A 22,463-nucleotide genomic window follows, 5' to 3' on the forward strand; every position below is an offset into this window, starting at 1 on the left:
ACCTGGGAACTGGTGAAATTTGAGGAGTTGATTCAAAGCACCTTGGTTTGTGGGGAGGAGGGAGGAAGTGGGGCTGGAAAAACCCTGAGATCTCAGACTGGAACTGGGTGCCCTAAACCCAGTCCCCACCGCACAACCTGGACCCTTCCCTGCTGGAGACAAACCTTTGTCCATGGTCAATCGGCCTGAACAGCAGGAACCTGCAGAACCTGCAGTCGGGGCTGGGAGTTTGGACATGGTCGGAATAAAAACGACCTCGGGGCCTAGGCCTCGGGGAGTTTGACCCCTCTCAGCTGTATGTGGTATTTGTTGTCAACTTTTCTACTGACCAGAGACTAAATCCAACTCCAGTTTCAAAATGGAGATGTGCTTAATGCCAAATGTTTAGCTACAAAAAAACATCATACTAATCGGTGCTCATGAAGAAAACCAATGATGACGGCAGGAAGATCTGAGGGTAGTGTCCATGTGTACACGTGAAGATAATGACATTTTTATGTTTACTGAATGCAGTTAATAGACAATATTACATCAGTGTCAGGTATACAGAAAGTCAACACTAATATGCCTAACAAAGTGACCAGCACATTAAGTCTAATAACCATCATCAAAGCTTATCACAATATGATTGACAATATCCCCGTTGTACATGACATCCCGAGACTTATTTCTTTTAAAACTGGAAATCTGCATCTTTCATTACCCTTTGTCCTTTTGCCCTTTATTTTTTAAAGTATGCAAAATTAGATCTGGGAGGCCTGCTATCTAAGATCAGTACCCACAGCAACCCAGCGTTCAAACCACATCGCTACGGCATTTCTCTCTCTCCAGTCCCCTGCCTCCCTCTGACTGAGCATGTTTGTCCATCTGCCTGACTCCCCCTTTCTGTGTCTTCCAGAGAGGATAAGGAAAAGCTTCCTAAATGATCTCATTTTATTTTGAAACACGAAACCCACCACAAGGGGAAGGGAAAAAAACACACTTTCTTGGTCAAAGGGATCAAGATGTATTTCTAATTCTCTTGCCATCTGGTAACTTATTTTGGAAACATATCAAGAGGTAGAGAGAGTGTTTGACGAAATTGGCAATCCCTTCAAATCAGGCCAAATTCCCACTATATACATTTGTACAGCCCCATCTATTCATCATATCAGCGACTGCGACCACAGGATATGTAAACGTATGGAGTGATTTTTATCACCATCTCCCAATCCCCCGGTGCCCTGGACACCACGTGGTGTCGAGTTTGTCTGTATTTCAGCCCCAGGAAATCAAGTCGTTAACTTCCCTTTCATTGACCAAGAGCTGTTGCCAAAAAGAAAATCATTCATCAGCCGTGATTGATGGGGAAGCAGAGAGAGAGGACTCCGCTAGGAGGAGAGAGACGGCAAAGGAAGAGGAGCAAATGGTAGCTTTCGTTCCCTAGGCAGAGGAAGGGGGCCGAGATCTCTGAACATCCCACCCCCACGCTTCCAGACACACTGTCCCGGTTGCCTGACGGAGGAAACCACATGTGAGGCTGATCAGTAAATAGGACTCAAGGACGCTCCTCTGTACGCGGTGGGCTGCTGGAGGGAGGCGCCTTGTGGCCGGTGGCTCACACGGGCTGTTTGGGGGGCACGTGGACAGGAGGGAGCTCAGGAACCCACGTTCTTACCTTTGCATTCTTGACATTCTGTGCAGTTCCATGTCGTCGCTGCCCCGGAAGCCTTTGGCGAAGGGATTGTTCTCGATCTTTAACTGGGTGATCTGAAGAAAGGAGAGAGCGTGATTGCTATGAGACGACCTTGGACATGAGCTCAGATGGTGCTGCATAAATGCAGCCTTTGGCAACAACAACAACGAAATATATATATATGACAAATTAAGGTATATATATGTATATATTTATATATAGCTTAATTTGCTATATATATATTTTGCTATATATATATTTCTGTGGACATTGAGGTTCAGTCACTCAAGCTTCACCGGGACCCATAACTTGATTCAGGCGGAAGCTTTGAAAAATATCCTAGATCAGACTCCTTTTAAACAGAGAAATAACCGGATTTGTTTTGCCCATTACCTAATTCGAGTCGTACTCAGCATCACTGTGGCCATGTGGTGGCTGTTGCTGATTTACTCTTAGCATTCTGTGCTCCAAACACCATCTGGGCCTCTCCGGCACCCACCTCCGCTTCGGAAAGGTGTGCGCGTTGGCACGGTGCCACCCATCCTACAGCTGGCAGCCTCCACTCGGGAGGGCTCGCTTACTGCTCCACGTCCTGCAATGTCTCGTGTTCATTTCTGTTTTCCGGGGAGACTCTGCTAGCTCAGGTGGAAAATGGTGTCTAATCAAATAAGCACCAGCGGATAGAATTATAGCACATATAATGGCTATGGAACCATTACCAAACCTCTTTCATTTTTGAGGCAAGGGGGAAAGAGCCCTCTTCTTGGATGCTTTTGTTGGAATGTACGAAGTTTAGTCATAGAAAAAGGCCCAGAACACGGAAAGGCCCAGAACTTCCATGTCAACCATCAACACACATTCTATGAGGATAAGTGAACAGTAGCAGATCCAGATGAGAGGGCATTTGCCAGAAGTATTTCCTGACAGCTGGGTGTGAATTAATTTATATGTATCAAATCGCTCTATGGACACCGAGGTTCAGTCACTCAAGCTTGACCTTCACGGTCGTTGTCATCTCTAAATCACACCTGTACACTGGTCTGTTTAATATTTTTACTTAAAGCTAATCAGTTTTTACTTCAACGTATTTAGTACAAAATATTATATCGTGTCTATGTCAAACCAGAATCACTTGCTATTCCACAGAAAGAAAGCAATTCTTTCCATTCTCTCTGCTGGCACACACGGAAAGCTCTAAACGCAAGGCGGGCTTTCTCTTTGTTACAAGGGGAGATTAGACACCTTTCAATCACAAGAGAGTACCAACTAAACTAAGAGTGTCTCCCTGATGGTGGAATAAAGATAATCAAAAGAGAACAACTTTCCGTGACTCCATCATTTTCACGTAACCCCCAAATCATCTCAATCTACCCCCATAGTATAGTTACAGATGCTCAGAATCTCATGGGGGTGATAAATGAAGGCGCCCTCTAATAGTGCATTTGGGGGCAGACATTCTGGTATGTCCTGTTTTCCACAAAAGATGGTTTAGTAAGGGCTTCTAACTCCCAACGCTCTATCATGAGCAATATGATATGAATGTATATGCGTGTGTTCATGATAAAAACATATGCAAATTGAATATTTAAAAACATGCTATATGATTCCAATCCTATGGCATTTGGAAAAGACATAACTATGGGAACAATAAGAGGAAGTGTGGCTGCCAGGGTAGAGAGGGGGCGGGGACGAGTGGGCAGAGCACAGGGGGTATTGGGCAGGGACACTGTGTGATCTGTGGTGCTGGGCAATGTCATTGAACGCTTGTCCAACCCGCAGCACGGACAGCGCCGAGAGTGAGCCCTAGGGGGAACCGGACTTGGGGTGGTGATGTGTCAGTGTCGGTTCGCCGATTGTGACAAATGTCCCCTCTGGTGGGGATGTTGATAGTGAGCCAGCTGTGCATGGGGGTGGGGGCGGGCAGGAGGAATGCAGCCAATCTGTGTCCCTTCACTCACTTCCCTGAGACCCTAAAACTGCTCTAAAAAAATTTATTAAAAATTTTTTAATATGTATGTATGCTTATTTATGTGCATACACATCGCCTCATCTTTTAAAAAAAAAATTATACCCATTCCTGCAGCTTTCTGATTTTGACTTGACTCTTCAGAGTCTACAAAATCCCTTTTAAAAAATGGTCTTTAAGCCCGGCCAGTGTGTTCAGTGGCTGAGCGTCGACCTATGAACCAGGAGATCACAGTTCCATTCCACGTCAAGGGCACATGCCCAGATTGGGTGTTCAATCCCCAGTAGGGGATGTATAGGAAGCAGCCAATCAAAGATTCTCTCTCATCATTAATGTTTCTCTCTCCCCCGCTCCCTTCCTCTCTGAACTCAATAAAAACATATTTTTTAAAAAACCAAACAAACAAACAAAACAAAAAACCAACTGTCTTTAAAATGTGCACTCCTGAGTCCAGTTCTGTTTTGAGTCTAAAAGCCCATCACCTACTGGGGCTTTCTTTCCCTTTCAGGTTTTGTCACAATAAAATATAGCCCACTAGACCACAAATTCCTTTTTTAGAGGGGGGTGGGAGATTCTCAAAAAAGTTAAGTAAAAATCCCATCACTGACGATCTACTTAGAAAATTAGATCTTGCCCCTCTCCCTGTGCCCCTCCCTGCAGGCCCTGAAGCCAGTCCCTGAGGGACGGAGGACACATGGATGTGGCATCAGCTCTGAATGAATGCCCAGTCCGTGATGTCACCTCTCTCCTGGGAGCTCAGGACAAAAGTATCACCTGAGAGAAAAAGAAATGGGTGGATTTGGATAGTTTACCAAAGTATTTTGCTCAAACCCATTTCTTGCCCCTCAGTTTACTTCTACCTAATCCTTGTGCTTCTCACCACTGCTTCCAAAATGCGGTTGCATGGGATAAGCACCAGATGGTGCCCAGACACTAAGGTGGGTTGATCTTGCGTATATCTTGCTTTGGAGACTGAATATAGATTCTATGCATGTGAGCACTACCCCTGAGGGATGTTAGCAGACCAGCTTAGCTCAGGTGAGAATGTCCGTCTTATTTCCCATAGGTCAACACTACTTCCTAAGAACAATGTCTTCTTTATTTCGTCCGTACAATAACCCTGGCCTTGAACTTGCCTTCAAGTGTTCTACCTGGCAGCCAGCTCACTCCCGGGCGCACAAACACACGACCAGATACACCATGATGCCCAGTTCTACCAAAAGGCTCCCCTGAAACTCACTCCCATGGTCCCTCCGCAGTGAACGTAGACCCGGATATCTGGGGGAGGGCTGGAGGGCGGGGGGAAATCCAGATATAAATGCCAGCTCCAACCAGTGAGACAGAGGTTGTAAAAATTAATGAGAATAATTGTTGTGAATTCTTGCTTTAAAAAAAAAAAAGAAAGAAAGAAAGAAAAGAAAAAACTCTCACGAGGGCCAAAAATCTTAATTATGTCTCTCTATTAGGGGTTCATTTCCTGGTCCCGACCAGCAAGCTCGTACCTCATAAATACAGGCTCCTTACACAATGATTTAAGCAGGAGGAAAATGCCTTTTAATGGCCACGTAAGTTAATATCGGGGGACAGCCGTGCGCGCATACACGGCCATTGTTGCAGCAGCAGGGAAATGAAATGCCCACGTGACCTTTTTTTAACACCTAAGTATTTCTAGGGATTGCTCCCGGAGCTGCTGACAACCCCAGCAAAAACCTCACAAAAACGTGTTTCACGGAGCGAGCGTCGCTGGGGAAGATTCGAGTTGTTTAAATATCTTTCTCAAGCTGTCAGCCATCTGGGGAAATAACTCCCAAATCCAGCTCGGGATCGCAGCTGGGCCGAGGAAATACATCCGTGTCGTTAGCGGGCCCGTGAGCACCCGGGGCGTGGCTGCAGCCTGAGACGCGGGCCCTGTCACCTACCCGCCTCCACCTGGTACCTGAGCCCTTTGGGCCACAAATAAAATAAAATAAAATAAAATGGGGGCTCCTGTTTTCCCAAACTGCCCTGCCAAATCAGTCACACGGTTGCTCTTCTCTCCCTACTCACTTATCAGAGCATAATGCTGGAGGTAGTCCTGGAATTGACGACACAATCAGTGGGCGAACGAAGCCCCCAAAACTGACCGTTTGTGGTTTGGCAACCACGATAATAAGAACTTATTGAAATCTTAGTCTTTTGGATTCTGAAATAGTCAGCATAGCCGAAACCGGTTTGGCTCAGTGGATAGAGCGTCGGCCTGCAGACTGAAGGGTCCCAGGTTCGATTCCGGTCAAGGGCATGTGCCTTGGATGCGGGCACATCCCCAGTGGGGGGTGTGCGGGAGGCAGCTGGTCGATGTTTCTCTCTCATCGATGTTTCTAGCTCTCTATCCCTCTCCCTTGCTCTCTGTAAAAAAATCAATAAAATATATTTTAAAAAATAAAATAAATAAAAAATAAATAGTAAATAAAATAATAAAATAGCGTAGGAAAGAGTTTTCCAGAGCCTGCCTTTTGGATGGAGCTGGGAATTATTGACCAGCGACGGAGCCAGTCAATGGAATTGTCACTCACCCTGTGCCAGCGTCTGCGCCACACCCTTCCCTGGATTCTCGTGGAATCCTCACAGCGAGAACACGAAAATCTTCTGCTGTCCCCATTTTATAGGTGGGGAAAGCTGAGTTCAGTAACTTGCTCAGAGTAAAGTGGACCCAGCCGTCTGCCTCTGGAGTCCCACCTTAACCCGATGCAGCCAGTGGTTAGGCTCAGGCGGCTTCTACCCGTAAAGCCACAGAGTCCACAAATCACACTCCGCCTGGCCCGCTGAGTGAAGTCACACCGCAGCGGCCCCGGACTTGGCCTGGAAAACTGGGCTGCTTTGGACTTCCTCCCGACAGACAACATAGGTGCCTTGCGCTCCCCACAACTGAAGAGGGGGAGACCTCCCCGCAGGGAGAGTGACAGAAAGCTGTCTCCCACCGAATCCCGCCGCCAGGCTGGCTGAAAAGGCCTAACATGTACAACGCAGCTGGGCTCCCTGGACCAACCAATAAAGAAAAGAAGCGGTTCCTGTGTGTGGTCACCAATTCAGAAACACCCGAACGCCTGTCTGGAGATGCGTGAGCATTTACACACACCGTGTCCTAGACTCACTCCGCGCTCACACGCACAGGCCCCACTGGACAAGGTCCTGCATGCAGGCACATCAGCAAATACATTCGTTGGAGAAGACTTCTTTTAAGTAGAAATTTTACAGGGCACACAGATACCACATTATAGCATCATGCATATAAAGTTTATATGTTAGTGACCAATGTTACCCCAATAAATTTAATTTTTACATATGAGAAAAATAGAAATTTGGGGGGAGGGTATAGGCACAAGTGGTTATGGCGCTAGTTTCCTGGGTACATACAGGTGTCAAACTAATCAAATGTGTACTTGCCATATTCTAGTTTATTGTGTGGCCATCCTGCCTCAGTAAAACTGTAAACGGAGAAAATCCCCCTGATGTACCTTTGTGCTGGTGACTACACACAGCTGAGGCATTTCCCCCAGAGGGTCTGCCCAGCCACGTGTCTCTGGCAGGTCACTGTCCTGTGTCCACCCCTTCCTTCCTTTCTGTGAGAAGTGGGGCTTTTATATATTTCTGGACCCTTTGGCAGGCCCGGGCGCCTTTAAGAATATAGATATATGGCTAGGAGCATCCTGGCTGCTGCTGTTCCCACTCTTCTCCCTGTGACCATCACCACAAGCTAAACAGGTTTACAGCAGCGACTGGGCGACAGGTCCCCAGCAGCCAGACTCCAATTCGCCCGAAAGGGTTGTGCAGCTTTCAGCGTATTTAGTCTTAACGTTTTGGCTCTTGTCAGTTCAACAGATGGGGAGAACTCAGTCAAATCCTCTTTCCCTTTTAAAAAGTCATTGCGTTTGGGGGGCGAGCGAGTTGTCTTCGGGAGGGAAGCTCTCCCCGGACCTGGGTTCCCAGACCGGCCTTGTGGCCTGGAGGGGCCCATCCGTCACAGCCAGCCTGTCACCAACACTCTGCATCGGGAGCTGACCCTCAGCATTCTCTAACTGCCTGCTTCCCCGGGGCTCCCCTCACACCAGGACTGAGTGACCTACACAGGGTGCTCTCACCCTGCTGGCCTCCCTCGCCTGGTCCCACAGCCCCTGTAACGTCCTTACCTCGCAGGTGGGGATAGGACCTGCGAGGGGGAGGGGTGTGGCCATTCCCGGGCTCATCTCCTTAAGTTGTTCACGTGACCCACCCTCACTGATCCCATATGGAACCTCTACTTTCCCCTACAGCAGCCCTCTAACCCCAAATCACTGCTTAATACTCTTAACAGTCCGCAAGGCGCAGTGGCTGAGGCCCCTCCCAGAACCCACATCTTGCCTTCAGGTTCCAGATCTTTCCATAATAAGTCTTAGGAATCGTTCAATCCTACCCCTCCCCCGCCCCCCAATATAATGAATCGCCGCTCCCTCAGGTTTCTAAAGGACAGACATGAACCCAGACAAGTCAAGACAGCCCTGACTGCTGGGCAAGGAGAGATTATGCTCCCCCAACCTGCGGTTACAGGGCGCTCTGTTCCAATGTCACTGCCAGGCTTTGAAATGCCCACATCAGACTCTGGCTTTCGAACAGCTGTGGGGGCTGGCACCATCCCACCTCCGCCCCGAGCTACAGCCACCTTCTCCCAAACCACGCACTGACCACTGCCCGCCTCACCAAGCTGTGGCTCTGCAGGATCCTAGCTGAGTCCAGGGAGGGTGGTCCAGGCGCTGGTGGCAGAGCCTGCTCGGTTTTTGTTTCTGTTTTTGTTTTTGTAGCAATGCAAACCTTGCTTTAGCATGTGGGGTGTGTGTGTGGGGGGGAGGGGCATGGAGCAGAAATCGCTGAAACCAATTAGAGAAGCATCTGGAAAACCCAAGCGCAAGGTTTCCGGCAACCTTGCCACCTGCCCGGATTGGAGTTGAAATGCATCCAAACGGCAGAGGGAGGGCGGGCAGCAGGAGACGGTCTCCACAGAAACGCGGCCCCAGGAGGGGCAGCCCGGCCCCGGCCCCACCCAAGAGCATCAGTCATGGGCGAGGTGGCCTTTCTGCTCCCTGAAAATGTCTTGGGTGTAGCGAGGTGTCTCCTCTTTGAGTATATGTGTGTGTGTGTGTGTGTGTGTGTGTGTGAGAGAGAGAGAGAGAGAGAGAGAGAGAGAGAGAGAGGGAGGGAGAGAAAGGAGTCTGCCAAACCCATGAAGATAGTACAAAAAAGCTACAACCCTCAGGCCATGGCTCTGCCTCAGGCCCAGCCCCTGGAGTAGACGCTGGGGCCTGCGGTGAGGACCGGAGCCGCCCAGAACCTGCAGCTCCAGCCGGAGACCCTGCAGGGTCCTGGGACCGAGCCGCAGCCCCGGGCACTGGACTACTGGACTTACCTTGTGATTCTGGTAGGAAGTCACCGCGATAAACGCAGTCTCAGGAAAGACGTGGGTACAGAAAGCAGTATTTTTTGAGCCAAATCCATTATTTTCGTCCGCTTTCACGATGTGTAATCTGGGCTGGTATTTGTGCATGGAATTTAGAATAATCTAGAAATAATACAGAAAAATGAGATTGTAAGAAAAAAATGAAAACCCCTTTGTTTCCAGATAAAACCCCGCACTCTACCCCCAGAATGAGCCTCCTCGTAGAGGCTCTCGAAAAATAGTCCGATTTTTCCCCCCTCCTGTTTTGAAAAGGGTCCAGTGATTTCATTAAAAAGAAACATTTCAAAAATGACAATTTCCAACCGAAAAAGCCAGGGTAATATTCCAGGAATCTACCCAAAGCACACACGGCAGTAAATCAGAATTCTTAATAAAGTTTGCTTAATAAATTAACTCCCTACGTAGGGCGCTTTTGCCCCCAACGGGAGCAAAAAACTGTGTCCCCCCCACCCCCCAACGCCTGGTGACAATTTTTGGAATTAAAGGAGAGAAGAAATAAACAATCAAACATACAAATAACTGTCCCCCCCTTTAAAAAAAAAACAAAACAACAACAACAACAACAACTCTAAGATGCAAGAGAAGAGACAAGAATTGTTGGCAGAACCGGGATAAAAATCGGGCTTGGCTCTGAGGAGAACGTACCAAGTGTGAGTCAATGAAAAAAGAAGAAGATGGGGTGGGGGACCCTAAGGACGGCGAGATAGGGGAGCCCCTCCCCCTTCACCGTCCCACCCGCTGCCCCGAGGTTCTCCTTCTCCGACTCTATCAACATTTCAGGGTCCGCAACCGGGATTATCTCCACGGGGCCCCAGACAGAGCAACGGCCTCGGCTTTCTGGGGCGCGTTCCCTCTCCTTCCTTTGGACTCCGAGTTTGGGGAGCCCTCAGGGACTAGCGGGGTCTGGGGGACGTGGCTGCGCTGCTATTCCAGCCGCTGGGACCGTTCCCCAGAGGAGCATCTCCTAAGGCGCTAACTAGTCCGCCTGCTCCACAGGCTGGTAACGCCCGATCTTTACCAAAACCTTCTGATCTCCACCCGCAGCAGCGACGGGGCGAGGGCCGAGAATCGGGCCTGCTCTTCCCCAGCTGCAGGCCACAGTGGTAGGGAGGTAGAGGTCTGGGGGTCTCTGATCATTTGCACTGAAGCCCGCTCCGGGCCATCGCTGGAGACCGGCCTGGAGGAGGGGGAGGGCCCCCGCGGCTCCCGGTCCGGGCCCAGCGGCTCTAATCTCGGCCTCCGCAGCCCGGCCGCCCGCCTGGCCGATAGCGACGCCAGCCCGGCGGCCTGGCGACAGAGAGACGCAGCGGGCCCGGCGTAGCCCCGCCGGCGCGGCCATCGGCCCGGCTTAGCCAAATTGCTTTGACGGCCAGGGCGGCGCGGAGACGCAGCGCGAGGGCGATCTGATGGCCCCTAATTTCATTAGGGCGGCGGCGAGAAGCGGGGCTGGGAGCCTGGGTTTGCGGCAGTTGCGGAGTGCTCTCTCCCTCTTCCGGGCTCCTAGAGACCTGACTCCCAGGATGCCCCGAGTGGAGGAGGGCCCTGAACCCTACCCAGGGGTCCCCTCCACCCCAGCCCGACCCTAAGGCGTGTCAGAGCCGCAGAGGGAAGGCTGGGAGCCCAGCTGGGGCCGGAGGAAGTCCCGTTTCCTGCCACCAGGATCCCACGCAGGTCCCCACACTAGGGCCCCAGCTCCATGGGGATGCAAGGTGCATGCGGGACCATCACAAAGAGCCCCGCTCTCCCCAGCTAAATGAAGGGCTCTGTACCCTCAGGCACAACGCCCACCGAGCTCAGATCGGCCCTGCTCTCGGGGAAGCAGTGCAATGGATGCTGGCGACAAAGCACCCGCTTTCCACGGGAGGGGAACTGCGCTGTTTGGTGAAAACACCCCTCTGCACGCTCCCCAGGGCTCCCCACCACGCGGAGAAGGGCCAGCCTCCCTGGTCCCTGCCCCGGGGGCCGGTTCAATCTGCCCCCAGCCACGCAGAGAGCGGCGCTGAGCCCATCCATGAGGGGCCTGCTGCCCCTTCCCGCCTGCGCCCACGGGAGATTCTCATTTGTATCTTCAGCAACCAGCCTCCCTCCGCTCAAATCCATGCCACCCAGGCCCCTCCCGCCCCCCAATCCGGGGCCACGCTTCTGTCCCCTGTGTCTAAGGAAACCTAGCGGGACAGGGGGCACTTTGGGGATGGAGACCCAGCCTCACATCCTGCCCCCAAATCCCAGCCGCAGGACCTTGGCAATCCCCTCCCCTCCCCTCCCCGGGCTCCCGGTCACACAGGCTTCGTGCACTTCCATCCTCAGCCCTCCCCAGGCTACTCTGAGGATTAACGGCCCCAGGACCCAGGAGCCCGCATGTATGGTGGCAGCACCAGCCTGAGGGTTGCAAATACTGAATTCACAGCCCGAGTTCTGTCCTGGTGATGCATTCTTTTCAACGAGGAGTTTAGGGGCGTTTTTCTAAAAATCAGTGTTTTGTCCTCCACTTGTTTTTCTGTGGGGAAGACAGGGCGGCGCCCTCCGGGGCTCACACTGCACTGCTCCTGGAGGGTGGGGTCTCCTGTACTCCGTTCCAGGGGCTCGCCAGGCCCCTCTCTCTGGCCCATGGGACTCCAGGTTTAGGGCCCGGTCCAGGTTTGCCCGCTGTGGGCATTGCTGGGGAGGAGGGAAGCTGGAAGTTGGGGTGGGGGAGATACAGGTCTGCCGGGAAGCCTCATGCTAAGAGGAGCAGGGGCAGCAGCGGCCACCGCTGGGGGTGGGTTTGCCGGCTGTAAGGGAGGGGGCAGGTGGTCTGGGCTCCCTCTGGGCTGGACCATCCCAACACTAAGGCAGGATTGGCGGGGGGGGGGGGGGGTGGAGGGGGGAGGAGTGGTCTGGCCACTGAGCTGGGTGCCCACTGGGCGAGTGTGACCATGGTTTGTTTTTTCCTGCGGGACTGAAACCCCCACCCCACCCCCACCCTCCTCACAGATGGGACTGGGTGCAGGCCGGCTCCCAGCCCCTGCGTCCAGGCCCGGAATGCGCAGCTTCAGTCACAGCAAGATCCCTGCTCCTCAGCAAAGGCCGGGCTGGGGGCAGGGACGCAATGAGAGCCCCAGGCCCCACCTCCATCCACCGGGAAAACGGGCCAAAGCGTGGGATGGAGGATCACAGGGAGGACTGCAGAGGGCAAACGTCTGGGGGAGAGCGATGGGCGCTCAGAGGGGCGAGAGAACACGGAAGGTGCAAGAAATGAGAGAGGAAAAAGAGAAAGGAAGACCAGATCCAGAAAGGGGGTCGGGGGGACCAAGGGGTGAAATAAACGAAGCCTGGAAAGGAGAAGGGTGGGTTCTAGAAGCCAAGGAAAGGAGAGGGAGGAGGAGGAGGAGGAGGATGGACCTGAGCACTGGGCTGGGCTGGGCTGGGCTGCACCGGGTACTTACATGCCCGAAGGGGTCCAGGTGGTTGTTGGTGAGCTTGAGCTTCTGGAAGGAGACCAGCTGCCGCATCCAATGCGCCCCGGTGGCGGGCGAGTCCGGGTGCACGTACAGGCGGCCCGGCATGGCGGGCTCCGCTTTGCCCGTCACCGACCTAAACCGAGGAACCGGCTTCAGCGCACGCGGTGCAGGCGGGTTTACGCCAGGCCCTGGCCGCTGAGCGTGAGAACGATCTGGAAATGGCCTGACCCTCAGGTCTCGCTCCCTGGCTCTTTTTCTCCCACCGCATCAGTGCACGGCCCAGCAGCCGCAGCCTCTGGCTGCCCACAAACAATCCGGGGATCTGGGAGCCTGGGCGTGCGGAAAAGTCTCGGAAAACTCCTCGAGGGCTCTCAAAGGGGGCTTCCTCTTCGGGCCTCTGCACTCTTGGCAGCTGCGGAGAGATCTGCCCACGGAATGGGCCTCGCTCTCCGCTCTTGCCTGTTTTACTCAAATACCATGGGCCGATTTTGCAATTTCATAAAAAGGCGTGTTCAAAGCGGGTAACTCATAAAAAGTAACTGTAAATGGTTTTATGCCCCCAAAATACCTCCAGCGCTTGGTAACAATACCCTTTTGAAAAATCCACAACCCACAACCCGCGGGTGCAGCCGTACACATAGGCCCGTGACTTCCTCCGAGCCTCAGTTTTCTCATCTCTAAAATGGGGGCTGATCGCTGCTCTTTGGCCCCTTGGAGTGAGGTCAAGGAAATGCAATAGGAAGGCAGCAGCAGCCTCTGTGCACAGTAGGACCTTAGACAATGCAGCTGGGTCCCTGGGGGCGGGGAGCACCCTCCCAACCCGCCATAAATGGGCGCCTACCATTTATTATCCGCAAACTTGTATCTGTGGTCGTCAGCGGGGACGATGTCCATGAGGAGAATGTACTTCGTTTTGGGATTGAGGCCAGTCACCTTCACTTTGTAACTGGGGAACATCCGCCTGAGAGGGGAAGGAGGTAGAATCCCGAAGGAAAGTGAAGGAAGGAAAAAGCAAAAAGCAAGGAGGGGAAGAGAGAGAGAGAAAAAGAGACGGGGGGGGGGGAGAGAAAGGATATGGATTAAAATGAGTTAAAGCTCATATGAAGAGCATGTCCACAAATTTCAGTGGAAGCTCCCTTTAGAAACGGGGAAAGACAAAAGTGGCCCCGGCTCCGCTCTGGCCGAGATCCATCCCGGGTTTCCCTGGAAGTTGCGGGGAGGAGGAAGGGTGAGGAAGCGGCTGGCCGGCCACTGAGTCTGGGCAGAAAATAGAAAGCAGGAGGCCGGGCTCCTGGAGAGCAAGCGGGGTGTGAAGGCGGCCAGCGTGGGACCCCCATTCCCACTCCTGCTTACTGCTCTTTTCAGAGCCAGACACCTATTTTTTTTTTTAAAAAAGTAGGGGCAGGAGGAGGCTTTTTAGGTAAAAAGCCGGTCTCCCCCTCCACCCAGCCAGGTGCTCTGGCCCATCCGGGCAGCGCCGCCACGTCACGTGGGCACCGAAGTGTGTGCGCCCCGGGGACTGGACACAGGTGGGTGCCCACCCAGGCCCGGTCCCCCAGAGGGGAGCTCGGTGGGGGACCCCTAACACAAGCCCCCGCAGGAACGTATCCCTAAATGCCCCACAACTTCTCCAGGACTCTCTTCCTGGGAGAAGCTAAACTCGCGGGCCCTCGGCGAAGGAATTAAAAATCCATCCAGATTTGGTTTCAGAAAGAGGATCGGGCGGTTGTGTCCCAGAACTGTGGGCGCTGCGCCCTCTCCCATACTCCGGCCCGCCTCGGGGAGAGTGCGCCCCAAAGTCAGCCTTCTCGGGGCTCGCGGGCCTGAGAGGGCTCAGTGGCTGGATCCGAGGTGGCTCAGGGGTGGCGGGAAGGGAGCCGTGGCTGGGAGCCGGGTGTTTATCTGGCGGAGGGAGTGCGCTCAGAGCGGGGAGGCCCAGCCGGCCTTTTATAGTTAAATGCTGGGGCTCCGGCTGGGCTCGGAGAGGCAGCGGCTGGGTTAGGCGTTCCTTCCCTTCCCGGCGGAATGGGAAGAAAACCTCAGTTCTTGGTATAAACAGAGCGTGCCTCCGAGTTCACCCGGGCCGAGCGGGGGAGCAGACATTGTTTAATTTCGAATAATAATAAATGTCACCGTTGTCAGTTTATTGCGGGAGGCTTCGGGCCGGAGAGCCGGGGGCGTCTGGAGGGGCGGCTCCGCCCTCCCCCTTCTCACACCCGGCGGCTCGGGCCTCCCGGCCTCCCCGGCTGCACACGCCCGGGTTCGGGGTCGGCGCGGGGCTCTCTGCCCTCGGGGACCCCCGGGGCCGGCCCGGGGCGGGAGGCGCCGTGGCCAGGCTGTCCCCGGGCCTGGGCACCCCCGGGCGGGCGCTCTCACCACGGCGATCTCACTCCGCGCGCCTCTCCCACCCCCTCCCCCCGGGTGAGCATTCCCACTAAAACCCCTAAAAGTCCGCGGGCTTTAAAAGGGGGCTGCGGGGCGAGTCTCGGGGCCTGCGGGCGAAAGGCCGTGTTTATCGGTGTCTGTATATAGAGCCCGGCCGAGCCCCGGTTCAGTTTCAAAGGCTGCGCCTGCGTTCTGTAAACAATGAGGGAGGCAGCGCCACATACATGCAGCGATTCCGACTCGGCCGCGGGGGGACTCTGGACCCTCTCCAAGGTCAGGGCGGGTGGGAAGGAGGGTGAGGCCAGGGAGCCGCTCTGAAACCCGGGCTCATCTCGGAGTCCTCCCTGCACCTGGGTTTCCCTGCCCTCGCTCCCCTCGCCTCTCCTCCATCCCCCAGCACAGCCTCCTCCGCCTCGCTGCTCCTTACATAAGAGGCGAGGAAATGGGCCTCGGAAGAAATAACCTGTTTCCGCAGCGGAGCCTTCCGGGTATTTCCCGGCTGACGGAGGCCCCTGGAGGAACTCTCCCTGCCTCTTTCCCTGCTCAGGCAGACACTCTCCCTCGCTCCCTCTCTCCCCTCCTCCCCCGCCATCTTTCCTCCATCTCTCCCAGTTTCCCCTGAGGCTCACCTGCCGGCCTTGGTGATGATCATCTCCGTGCCCACCTCGTGGAATTTCAGCCACAGCTCTCTTTCGTGGAGAAACACCTTGATCCCTTCCATGCCCTGGAGGAAGGAGAGAAAAGTCGAGTGGACAAGCCCGGGGACTGTGGGCCTTCGCTCCCCAAACTGGCCCCAAACACCGACACTTCTCCTCCTTCCCTCCGGAGCCAGTGGGCTCCGAGGCTGGAAGCTGTCCCCAGCCCCTGGCTGGGAGCACCAGGCAGCCCCCAGGAATCCCCAGGGGTGGGGGCTCCATCTCATGTCACCTACACCGGCCCAGAGGGGAAACCCAGGCGGGGGTGCTCCAGAATGCCCAATGGGGGCCGGGGCTGAGGATGCAGCTAAAGAAACCACTTCGTCTCAGAAAACCCACTCAGGCTCTGCTCACGGGGGCTCAGGAGCCCACAGGCACGCCTACAAGCACGCAGACACTGTAGGTGCGTGTTTATCCTCACCGCCAAGCAGGACAGATAGAGACACGGTGTGGTTTTAAATTTTAAAATATTTATAGACTGTCACAGGTACCCGCCGTCCAAAACAAAGATGAATTTTCCAAGGTCTGTATCAATAAACCTAGGCCCTCTGCGCGCCCAGCTTCCCTCCCGCAAGCTGTTTTCATTGCGAGCATAGCTCTTAAGCCATTTAACATTTCCGCTCTCCACTAAGAGTTACTTCACAAAAGCGACGGGGGGAAAAAAAACTATATACAAACTCCTCGTTTTGCAATAATCCATACGTGAGCAGATTTGCTTTTCTGTAAAGAGGGGGTTTCGGAAACCGCATGCCCGGTTCTCACCGCTACTCTACCAACGGGCGAATTTTCCTGAGACCCGTGAAGGGCAAAGCACAGGGGCGACGAGCTAGTCGGGAAGGACGGAAGGATGTCAGCATCTCCAGCAGGGCTTTCGCCCTGTCCAGTGCCTTTTCTGGGGAAGCCACTTCGTTTTGTGGCCCCCGACAGCTTGTTTAAAATCACGGAGGTCTACCTGGGCCCCGGCGAGCTCCCAGCCCCCGAGTCCGGGGCTCCCTGCGCCCTCCTGCCCTCCCCGCACAGCCAGGCCCCGCGCAAGACAAATGGTGCGCCACTGGCTCCGGGGCAGCTCGGGCGGGCGGCGGCGCGGGGAGGCGGGCGGAGGCTAAGGCTGCGGAAGATCTGAAGAGGGGTCAAGCCATCGCTCATGCTGGCCTGAAGCAGCCGCTGACCTGGCCCTTAATGAGGCGCTCGGGGCCCAGCCTACACCTAGCGCAAAGGGTCTGTGTTCTTGTTCCTTGGCCCCAAATAGCTGGGTAATCAAGGCTTCTCTGACGACCCAAACCCTCCTGCCATAAAGGTAATCTTCCTAATGGAGTGGACTGGAATAAGCTGGTAGTGGGGGAGGCAGGGCAGAGGAAGGTGTGACTGAGTGGGGGTCGAAAGGAAAGGGCACAATTAGAGGCAGCGGGCGACCCATCCCTGCCCCTCTCCTTTTAAAAACGGGCTTTGGTTCCTGCTGAAGGCCCCTGAGCTCGGTCTCCTTACCTGCTGGGTGAAGGCGGCCTGCGGGGACGCCGGGGACTTGCTGGGGGCCCCCAGCGCGCTCTCAGGCTTTGGGTCACAGGGTAGGTCCTTGGAGTCGGGTTCCAGGGGTGTGTGCGCCAGGCCAAAGCCCTCTTCTGCGTCGGCCATGGTGTGCCCGGGGCCCTGTGACCGCGTGGGGTCCTTTGCTGCGGACAGGAAGCAGAGACGGAGAAAAAGAGAGGGAGAGAGAGAGAAAGAGAGAGGGAAAGAGAGAGAAAGAGAGAAGGTTGGAAGTGCAGTACAAGTGGCAAGGGGGCTGCTGGGCCCCACTTTCCAGCTACCAGCGCCTCCGTTCCTGGCGGCAGGAGGCTGCAGAAGGTCCTCTCATTGGCATCGTTATTATTGCTTTATGATCACGCACGGCCTCTCTCCAAAGGCCCGCGTCTGACCTGCAGGAGACAAGCCCGCATCTGCCCTGCGCAGGCTCCCCTCGATAAGCCAGCTGCCCGTCAAATTTGTCCGGACTTCTGGAAGAGCCAATAAAGATAAGGCCTGGGTATTTTTGGAAGCCATTGGGTAGGAACCAAAAACAAAACAAAAACCGAGTGTCCTTTTGAGAATTTTTTTTTCCTTCGTCGAATTGCAGGAGGTCATCAGCGCCGTGTTTCTGAAAACCCGAACAGTCCCCGGCCGGCCGCAGGCAGCACATCCGAGCAACCCGCCTCTTGCAAAATCAGAAACTCCAGAGGGGGAAGGTTTGCAGAGGAAAAGAGAATTCGCGTTCATCCTTCATCCGTTTCGGGCCTTACAATCACCAGTCCTGGAGCAGTTAGAGGCCTCTTGTCTTCCTCCACCTCAATAACCTTAAGAACAAGGAGCTCCGAGGGGGTCGCGCTGCTCCGGGGTGCGGGCAGCCCGCGTTCGCTGGCTTCCTCCGCTCTCCAGCCCAGCCCGGGGCCGGGCGTTTTGTCCGGCGGCCAGGCCGAATGGAGCTTCTCCGAGCTTCAGCCGGGCCTGGCTCTCGGGAAGCGCAGGCCCAAGCCCGGCACTGGCGAGGGCAACGTGGGCCCCAGCGACACCGGGTCTTCGGCCGTGGAATCGGCCGCCTCGGCCCCACGCAACGCGCAGCGCGATCCGGGCTTGCGGGCATCGGAGGCTGGGACGCACAGAACCGCGGCCTCGGAGCTGTTCAAGCCCCGGGGAGCCGGCCTGTCCCGGCTCTGAGCGCCTGCGATCTCCCCAGTAGGAATGTCCTCTCTCCAAACCCGGGAGGGCAGAAGGAGGCGTCAGGGACGCCCCTCCACTCTCCGCGGCTTCTCCAACCAAAAGCCAAATCTCCCATCCTCGTCCGCAGCGACCGGAGGAGACCCAGAAACGGGCGGAGGACTGCTGCCCAGGCCCCACTCCCAAGACCGTCCCTCTCCGCGCCCTGGCGTGTCCAGGAGGCGGCGAGGGGAGCCCCGCGGTCCGCTCACAACAAAAGATAACGGGGCCGCGTCACCCACGTGCGCGCCCAGCACCTCCGGCCGCGGGAGGGTCCCACCCCCGCGCCCTCGCCGGGACCGGAGCTCGGCGCGGGCGGAGGGAGCTAGATGCAGTTTGACAGAACCAGGCCGCGCGTCCCGGAAGCCGCCCCGCTCCCGGCTCCCCGCTCCCCGCTCCCGGGCCCGGCCACCGGCCCCGCGGAACCGCTGAGAGATGCGGACTCTGCGGACCCCGGGCTCCCTCCCGGGCCAGCCGCCCGGAGCTCACTCGCCTGGGCTCCCTCCCGGGCCAGCCGCCCGCAGGGTTACCTCACTGGGTGAAGCCGGTGCATTCACCGCGTCCCCGGTGCTCCTAGCAGGGAAGCCGGCCGCGGGGAGGCGGGGGCGCCGGCATGGTGCTCCGGGCTGAGCAGGGACCGGGGCTGTGCTGCAGGCACCAGGGCGCCCGGCGCTGCAGCCTCGGAGCCACGGCCCGCACACACCTCCGCCGCCGCTCTCCCTACAGACTCCCGAGCTGTCAGGCGCCAGAAGGGCTCCGAATAACGCAAAACAGCAGCGCGGGGGGCGGGGGGCTCAAAGGATAAGCCCCTTGGCCTGCTCCTCCTTGCAAGCCCCAGGGAGGGAACGTGGGGAGACCCGAGGAAGCCGTGGGAATGGTCCAAGTCCTCGCCGAGCGCCGCTTTCAGGGTTAAAGTTCCGGAATCCGAGGTAAGATACTCCTCTCTCTCTCTCTCTCTCTCTCTCTCTCTCAGAAATACAAGCCGACTCAGCTGAGCTCAGTGACGTTGGGCTGCCTTGGTGCTTACAAAGTACTGGAATTGCCTATCCAACTAGCTCCTCTCTCTCCCTCCCTCTCTCTCTCTCCCCCTCTGCCTCCCTCCTTCCTCCCTCCCTATCCCTTCCCACTCCCTCCCCCAACCACATTTTCCATTAGATTTCCCGAACACTCACATCACAACACGACTCTCAAACCCAGACCTGGAGATCACCCCCTCCTCTCCACCCACTTCCCAGCGTCCATCCATCTCTGCTGCTCCGAGCGCGGCTCGGTGGCTGCAAAAATTCCTGCACAAATCATCGCAAACCAGCCGGCGGCTTCTGCCCGGGAAGTCATCTCCGCGCCGGGGGCCGTGCAGAGAGCGGAGTCTAAACGGAGTCTAAACGCAACAAGACTCGTGCACACACACGCCCGGCGCCTCCTCTGCAGCCTCACCCGCGTTCTCTTTCCAGCGCTGACCTCCAGAGGGAGAGCTACGTGACCCCGCCTGGCCCAGCCGGCAGCTAGCGGCCCTGACATCTCTCCCCCTCCCCACTCATCACCCAGACTCTCAGCGACTCCGGGGTGAAGGCAGGGTGAAGGTGTGCTGGGATGGGGGTGGAGATCAAAGATGCCAAGAAATCACCATTGGCCCCCTACCCCCGGGGCCACCAGACCTCCCTGGCTGGCTGTGTACACAGGCAATGCCCAGTTTTATTAAAATAATCAAACAGTCATTGGGGGCTGGCTGGGGTTTTCATCTCCCCTTGGCTTCTCTCCCTGCCCCCCCCCAAATATTTTATTTTTGAGGGTCGAGTTGAAGAGGTCAATAGAAGCGTAAACACAGTCGGTATCCCGGTCTGAGCCGACCCAGATTGGAGCCCAAGAGCTTGGGATAATTGTCAGGGTTCCTGCTCTCCTCTCCTGTACCCCCTCACCCTGTTCTTTCCTGGGACTCTGACAAGCGACGGGGACCTGCAGGCCAGGGTCTGGGTAGAGGGGTTCAGGAAGGAGAAATGTTCCGGAGACCGGCCACCCCGGGGGGGATCCTCCGTGGCGGGGACTGAGGGGAAGGCAGGCCTGATGCGTCGCTGCTGCGGAATGGCAGAGCGAATTGCCCAGCCCTGGCGGAGGGCAGGCGGGCGGGCGGGCGGGCGGGCGGGCGGCCTCGGAGGGAAGCAGCCCGGACACTTGCTCCTTCCTGGTCCCTCTGCACCATCCAGGTTTGTGTGCGCTCAGCCTGTCACCGAGGCTGTTTATTTATTTGTGTAAACACCCTGGCTCTTCCGAAGTGTCAGCTCCCAGGACGCGGGGCTGGCTGAGGAGGAGACCCCCGGCCAAGGACGGGGAAACAAACATGGCCCCAGGCGGAGGAGGCTGATAGTCCGCATCTCTGGCAAAAGGAAAGGGAAATCCAGAAAGACCTCTGCAATCCCCGTAAATGCGCCGAGATTTGCGGATAAAATAAATTCCCATAAATAACCTGCCGGCCCCTCTGGAGAGGGAAAATCTGGACTCTCCGAGCCACAAACTTTGGCCAGAGTCACGGAAGTTTGTGGCTCGGAGAGACGGGTGCGGGCCACGGGGCGAAATTGGGGTTCTGAAGCCCCCAGGGGGGATCTGTTCCTGCCAGGTGACACCCCGAAGGCAAAATGCAAGAGCCAACACTCTCCCATGGCCCTGAGAGCTAGCACCTGAGAGGGGGGATTCTGCTGGGAGCTGGGGCGGGAAGCTTGGGGGGCTGGAAACAGGCGAAGAGGCAAGAGAAACCTATCCCCCCCTCCTCCCCAGAGCTTTCCAGGGGGGGACACTCACCTCCAAAAATCCCACCTCTTCTATCCGGTGCAAAAGCCAGGCGTGACGCCTCACTGGGGTGGGGGGCTCAGTGACGAGTTTGAAAAAAGGCCCCCAAAAGATATTCCTTTTAGGCCAAACCTTCTTCCAGCGTCTGTCAAGAGTCGCATGTACCTCCCAGCTCGAGGTTGGTTTGTGGTCTTCGACAAATTAAATATTACTGTTTATTACCAGGCATACCCCAATAAAATAAAGAGGCAACCAGGCGATACCGGCTATCTCACCAGCCGCTGCACCTATAGGACTTGGAGACGTCACGAGTCACGCAACCGGTCCGCGCTGTCACGCTCGGCTGGGGGGCAGTGGCGGGAGGTTAATTTCTCTCCATCTTCGCCTATCAGTCCGCAGGTCCGCGCAGCCACCAGTCCCGGACGCCAGGGCCACGGGAATAAATAAAGAAATAAACAAACCCCCGCGCCCTCTGGGGAAATGGGGGTGGCGGACCTCAGACACAAATTGAGCCAAGATTGATTTTCCTAGGGCGGGGGAGGGGGCCTTCTGGGGAAGGGAGGCGGGAGGGAGCCCACCTCAGCCCACGCTCCGAGAGCCATCTGGCTGTTCCAGGGGAGACAGGTCTCTTGCAGGGGAGTCCCCTAATTATTTAAAAATTATAATTTTTTTTTTATTTTGAGGAGGAGCTCCGGGCAAGGGCGTGTTGGGCGTCTCCCTGGCTGGTTCTGTTCTGGACAGGACGGACGGACGGGGTGGCTCGGGGTCCCCTGGCAGGCCAGCTCTGGAGTCATGACGGGGCTATCGTGGAGGGGAAGTGACACAGAGGCGCTGGGAGGGAGACAGAAAGCCCGGGCCTGAGTGTTTCTTGCGGAGAAATCGTCCATTCTGCCAAAGGCCCTTTAGCTAAGTTGTGGGGTCTTCGGCGGCCCAGCGCTGCCAGGCGGGAGCAGGGTGCAAGGGGGTGACGGGTGGGCATGGGTGGGCATGGAGAGAGGCTATTTCTGCAAAGAGAACGGTAGCTCCCTCCGGGGCCTGCGGAGGGATCAGGGGCTCTATTTTGTTCTGGAATAACGTTTGTTGTTATTTCTGTTCCCATCCATGGGCACAACTTCCACCCCCGTGGAGGGTGCAGCGAGCTTTCTGCAGCCGCTGGGAGCCGCTGGGAACTCGGGGGTTCCTCGGGAATGAGCTGCGGAGACGCCCCCGGCGGCTACGGGGAGCGGAGAGCTCCGGGCCTGCCCAGCCCTGAGCCCGGAGCAGCGCCGGCCTTCGGGAGGGTAAGTTCCCGCCGCGGGGCCCCGAGGGAGCCGGGCTTCGCAAGCTG

The 22,463-nt window shown here is 56.0% G+C and overlaps 1 protein-coding gene across 10 annotated transcripts in view; it reads right to left on the reverse strand.

The window, feature by feature from the left end:
* The window catches only part of TBX5 (T-box transcription factor 5), a 41,504-nt gene extending 20,139 nt beyond the window's left edge, over positions 1-21,365 (reverse strand). For 2 of the 10 annotated variants that reach the window (XM_084867347.1, XM_084867355.1), the window contains exons 1-7: positions 18,886-19,147; positions 17,114-17,293; positions 15,563-15,657; positions 13,390-13,509; positions 12,534-12,681; positions 9,058-9,210; positions 1,658-1,749 (exon numbers count right to left, since the gene is read on the reverse strand). In XM_084867347.1, the coding sequence (XP_084723473.1) occupies positions 1,658-1,749; positions 9,058-9,210; positions 12,534-12,681; positions 13,390-13,509; positions 15,563-15,657; positions 17,114-17,260 (755 nt within the window). In that variant the 5' untranslated portion in view covers positions 17,261-17,293; positions 18,886-19,147. Of the gene's footprint in view, positions 1-1,657; positions 1,750-9,057; positions 9,211-12,533; positions 12,682-13,389; positions 13,510-15,562; positions 15,658-17,113; positions 17,299-18,885; positions 19,437-19,527; positions 20,054-21,148 lie in introns of those variants that run through there. The other 8 variants (XM_084867353.1, XM_084867350.1, XM_084867348.1 and 5 more) reach the window with 8 other exon arrangements.
* Positions 21,366-22,463: the final 1,098 nt, after the last annotated feature.

The sequence above is a fragment of the Pipistrellus hanaki genome, assembly GCF_964339955.1.
Source record: "Pipistrellus hanaki genome assembly, chromosome: 19".
NCBI classification, from domain to species: Eukaryota; Metazoa; Chordata; class Mammalia; order Chiroptera; family Vespertilionidae; genus Pipistrellus; species Pipistrellus hanaki.